This window comes from Centrocercus urophasianus, unplaced genomic scaffold, assembly GCF_019232065.1.
Source record: "Centrocercus urophasianus isolate 14NV4802_14NV808 unplaced genomic scaffold, USGS_Curo_1.0 seq_11, whole genome shotgun sequence".
NCBI lineage: Eukaryota > Metazoa > Chordata > Aves > Galliformes > Phasianidae > Centrocercus > Centrocercus urophasianus.
Window position 1 is genome coordinate 60,793,930 of NW_024884253.1, and position 4,293 is coordinate 60,798,222.

At 58.2% G+C, this 4,293-nt stretch overlaps 1 protein-coding gene across 1 annotated transcript; it reads left to right on the forward strand.

Moving 5' to 3' along the window:
- The first annotated feature begins 741 nt into the window (after nucleotides 1–741).
- Nucleotides 742–3,790, forward strand: IRX4 (iroquois homeobox 4). The gene is made up of 5 exons (XM_042808738.1): nucleotides 742–786; nucleotides 1,602–1,853; nucleotides 1,950–2,056; nucleotides 2,543–2,865; nucleotides 3,045–3,790. Exons 1-5 carry the CDS (start codon nucleotides 742–744, stop codon nucleotides 3,788–3,790), a joined length of 1,473 nt encoding a protein of 490 aa, XP_042664672.1.
- The last annotated feature ends 503 nt before the right edge of the window (nucleotides 3,791–4,293 follow it).

Below are 4,293 nucleotides of genomic sequence, written 5' to 3' on the forward strand. Positions count from 1 at the left end.
TAACTGTTGATTAAATCTTAAATGAAGACTCAGTCGTGTGTCCCTTCATATGTCTTGTTTGTAATTGAGACTAATTATTACTGTGGGGTGGGAAGAAGCAGCTGCTCATTAATTAATTTCTAATTAAAAGTGCATCCCAGCTCTTTGGTGACGAAGGAGGGTGGGGGCCAACCTTACTGATACAACATTTATCCTTCTGATTAAACGCATTGCCCTCACCCCCTCCACCGACAACCGAGCTGCTCTAACTTCGGCCCCCTCTGGGCTGACAGGTGCGGGTGGTTCTGTCCGAAGATTTTGGGGCCCGTTGATGTGAATGGGGTTTACATGACGTCAGAGGCTCGGCTCCTTCCCAGCAGCGCGCTGCTGACGCGGTGTGTTTGCTCTGCTCTTCCCCCATTGCCCCCTTTTCTTTTCCCCTGCATGCAAAATGTGCATCCCTGCCGTTTGCCAGCCTCAGAGCCCCCACGTAGATGCGGAGGGGAACATACTACGCTTTTGACACATCCTATTTTCTTTCCTTCTTTCCTTCTTTTTCTTTTTTTCCTCACTTCGGTAAAAAGAAAAGAAAAAGTTTACATTTTCATGTAAATAAATAAACTATGGTTTTCTGCTTCGTCCTCTAAGCATCTAGGGAGCTGCGGTTCCCAATCAATCAGTACAATAGAGCAGAGCACGGCTGCCCTAGCGTGCAGATCAGACGTCTCGCCTTGTTTCTAGATCACCGGGAGCCTCTGGACCATGTCCTACCCGCAGTTCGGCTACCCCTACTCCTCCGCGCCCCAGGTAAGGCTGCTGCCTCCCAGCGCTTCATTGAGCCCTGCTCATTATCGATCGCTTCCGCTCGGGGCCAGAAGCTGCAGCGATCCCTCCCTAACACGGGGGGGGCGTGAAACTCTCGGTTTCATTGGGAGCGCTTTGCTCCCAGCGCCTGCCAGACCCCTCAACTTATATCTGGCGTTAAAACTGGGTTTGGGTGCTTTGGGGTGATGGCGATGCCTGGGGCAGAAATACAGAGCAGAGGGCGGGGAGAAGGGAGAGGGAGAGACCCCCACCCGCTCTCCCACCGGAGCGCTTTTTCCATTCCCGAGGGAATTTACCAATTAAACGCGAACGTAGCAAGGGCCGAGGTGAGGGAACATAATGGGATACCCGAACCCAGCAGGTTAATGACAGATGCGTGCGTGGCCGCTGCAAATCTGCAGTCTAAATAAATATGCATGAGTAATCTGTTGAGGGGGGAGCTGGAATAACGCAGATGGGCAACATCACGCTGCAGGAGGAGAAAGCGGTGTAAAGCCGGCACCACAAAGTTGGGTTGAAGGAGCGGTGCGTTACGGAGATTCCATGCGCACAGTCACGGGGCGTTTGTTTACGGTTTGTGGATGATGTATCACTCTATATCGACATGTTAAACTTAGGCTCGCAGAACGTTCTCGAGGAAAAACGGTGGGGAAAAGGGTTGGAATGGAGGGGAGGGGAGGGGGAACACCCCAACGCTGAGACCTCGTAACCCCAAAGCTTACATCCCAAAGCTTATACCTTATACCCTAAAGCCGGACACCGGGCGCTGACACCCCTCGACCCCGCTGTTCCCGCAGTTCCTGATGAGCACCAACTCCCTGACGCCTTGCTGCGAGTCCGGCGGCCGCACGCTGCCCGAGTCGGGCCCGGCCGCCCCAGCACAGACGCCGGTCTATTGTCCCGTGTACGAGAGTCGCCTGCTCGCCACTGCCCGCCACGAGCTCAACTCCGCCGCCGCTCTGGGGGTCTACGGCAGCCCCTACGGCGGACCCCAGGGCTACGGGAACTACGTGACCTACGGCACCGAGGCGCCCGCCTTCTATTCGCTGGTAAGCGGGGCGGGGGGCAGGCAGCGCACGGCCGCCGCTCCCTCCTCGGTCCTGCCCGAGAGCGGGGGGCTGAGAGCGGCGGGGTGTCTCTTGTAGAACACTTTGGAGACGAAGGACGGCGGCGGCTCTGCGCATGCGGGCATCTCCCCGGCGGCTGCTTACTACCCCTACGAGCACAGCCTCAGCCAGTACCAGTACGACAGGTAAGCGGCCCCCCCCCGCCGCGGGCCCTCGGTGACCTCTTTGCCGAGCGTCGGCGGCCGTCTGTCCGTCCCAACACTTCAATCGCCGTGGTCCTCAGGGTCCATCGGGCGGCGGTGACCTTTCCTGGAGGGTGTGCATTAAATATTGAGCTGTGATGTCACCCGCGTCAGGGTTTTTACAGTGTCGGGAACAAAAAGGTGGTGATGGGGGGGGGGGGGGGGGGGGAGGGTGTTAATAAAAGGGGTAAAGAGAAATAAATAGATTTCTATTCCAAGTTGTACCCTGGGGTCACCCAGACGTGTGCTGACTTCACGGCCATTAAATGCGGGCGTTGCCCCCACCTCCCCCATAAGCTCCGCAGGCACTGAGCCGGCTCCATCCTCGCCTTTTCTCGGCCGCTGGGACGGAGCCGTGCACGCCGGGTGCTCACTCGTCGCCCGCCCCATCGGCCGGGCCGGGGATCCAACGTAATGCTGTGCTCGCAGGTACGGGGCGATGGACGGCGGCACGAGGCGGAAGAACGCCACCAGGGAGACCACCAGCACGCTGAAGGCCTGGCTGCAGGAGCACCGCAAGAACCCCTACCCCACCAAGGGCGAGAAGATCATGCTGGCCATCATCACCAAGATGACCCTCACCCAGGTCTCCACCTGGTTCGCCAACGCCCGCCGCCGCCTCAAGAAGGAGAACAAGATGACGTGGCCGCCTCGGAACAAGTGCTCGGACGAGAAACGGCCCTACGAAGAAGAGGAGGAGGAGGAGGAGGAATGCTCGCAGGAAGACGCCATGAAAAGCGAGAAGGCCGAGGGTACCCTGCTAGGAGCGGGCACTTAGCGGCTCGGCCGCGGGGGCTCGGCCGCCGGCTTTCCCCTGGGGGGCCGCGCCCCCGCGGCCTCGGGCCTCGCTATCGGGGCTCCTGGGGGCAGCGGGGCCGCCCGTGACCGCGTGTCTTGTTTTTGCCGTCCCCTCCCCCGCCCCCACCCGCAGAGCCCACGGGCAAGGAGGAGAAGGAGCTGGAGCTCAGCGACCTGGAGGATTTGGACGCCGCCGAGTCGGAGAGCTCCGAGTGCGAGATGAGGCGGCCCTTCCCGCACCCGCACCCGCATCCTCATCCGCAGCGGCTGCCGGGCGGCGGCCCCCCGCCCCGCGCCGCCGAGCCCCCCGCCGCCGCCGCCGATGAGGAGGAGGAGGAGTCGGCGGAGCGGGCCCGCGGCTGCCTGAAACCGGCGGCGGAGGAGTGCGAGGCGGCCCTGCTCGGAGCTCGGCCGCGCGGCTGCGAGGCCAAGCTGTGCTTCCCGCAGGGCCAGCCGCTGCTGGAGGCCAAGCCCCGCATCTGGTCCCTGGCGCACACCGCCACCTCCCTCAACCAGTCCGAATACCCCTCCTGCATGCTGAAGCGGTCGGGGGGATCGGCCGCCGCCACCGCCGTCTCCGCCCCGGTCAACGTCATGGACCGGCACCAGGATTCGCCGGTCACCAACCTCAGGAACTGGGTGGACGGGGTGTTTCACGACCCGCTCTTCAGGCACAGTACTTTGAACCAAGCCTTGAGCAACACCACGGTGTCCTGGGCCACCACCAAAGGAGCTATTCTGGAAACGGGCGCCTTGGGACGCTCGGTGGGCAATGGTGCCAACGTGCTCAAGGGGCAGCTGGCCAACCTGGCCCACCAGGACTCGAGCAAGGAGTTTCTCGCCTTTCCCAAAGCAGGGAGTAAAATGTTTTGCTCCTAACGGCCCCCCGAGGGGCAAAGAACTTCCCTGCGCTGGAAGAGTCATGTACACTGAAAAGAAACTCGCGAGAGTTGAAATATAAAACTTTTTCCTTTATCATTATTTTTTTTTTAAACAACCAAAACGAGGATTTAACGTTCAGTTCTCTCAGCTCAACAGACAGACACTGCTGTTCTGAAGAATTAAGTTCTCCTGGCTGCGACTTTAAAGGGATCAGTGTCGTGAGAGTTATTTAATTCCATATCCCAAAGCACGTACTATAGCGTAGACCTACTTAACAAAGTTTACATCCGAAAGTTTACAGACGAGAAATTTTAATTCAGATTTAATTTAAGGCATGCCGACATTAGTTATAAAGACTTTTCGAGAGTTTTTCCTCCTGATTTCCTTGTTAGCATATAATTCACAAACAGCACTTCCACTAAGTTTACACTTACTGCACAAATTTATCTTGACAAAAGAAAAAAAAAATATGTTAAAGGGTATGTTCACTCCAATAAATT

Coding starts and splice junctions, on each gene's coding strand:
- IRX4 (XM_042808738.1), top strand. CDS start 742: ATGTCCTACCCGCAGTTCGGCTACCCCTACTCCTCCGCGCCCCAG. Junction 787..1,601: donor CCTACTCCTCCGCGCCCCAG/GTAAGGCTGCTG, acceptor CTGTTCCCGCAG/TTCCTGATGAGCACCAACTC. Junction 2,866..3,044: donor GAAAAGCGAGAAGGCCGAGG/GTACCCTGCTAG, acceptor CCCCACCCGCAG/AGCCCACGGGCAAGGAGGAG.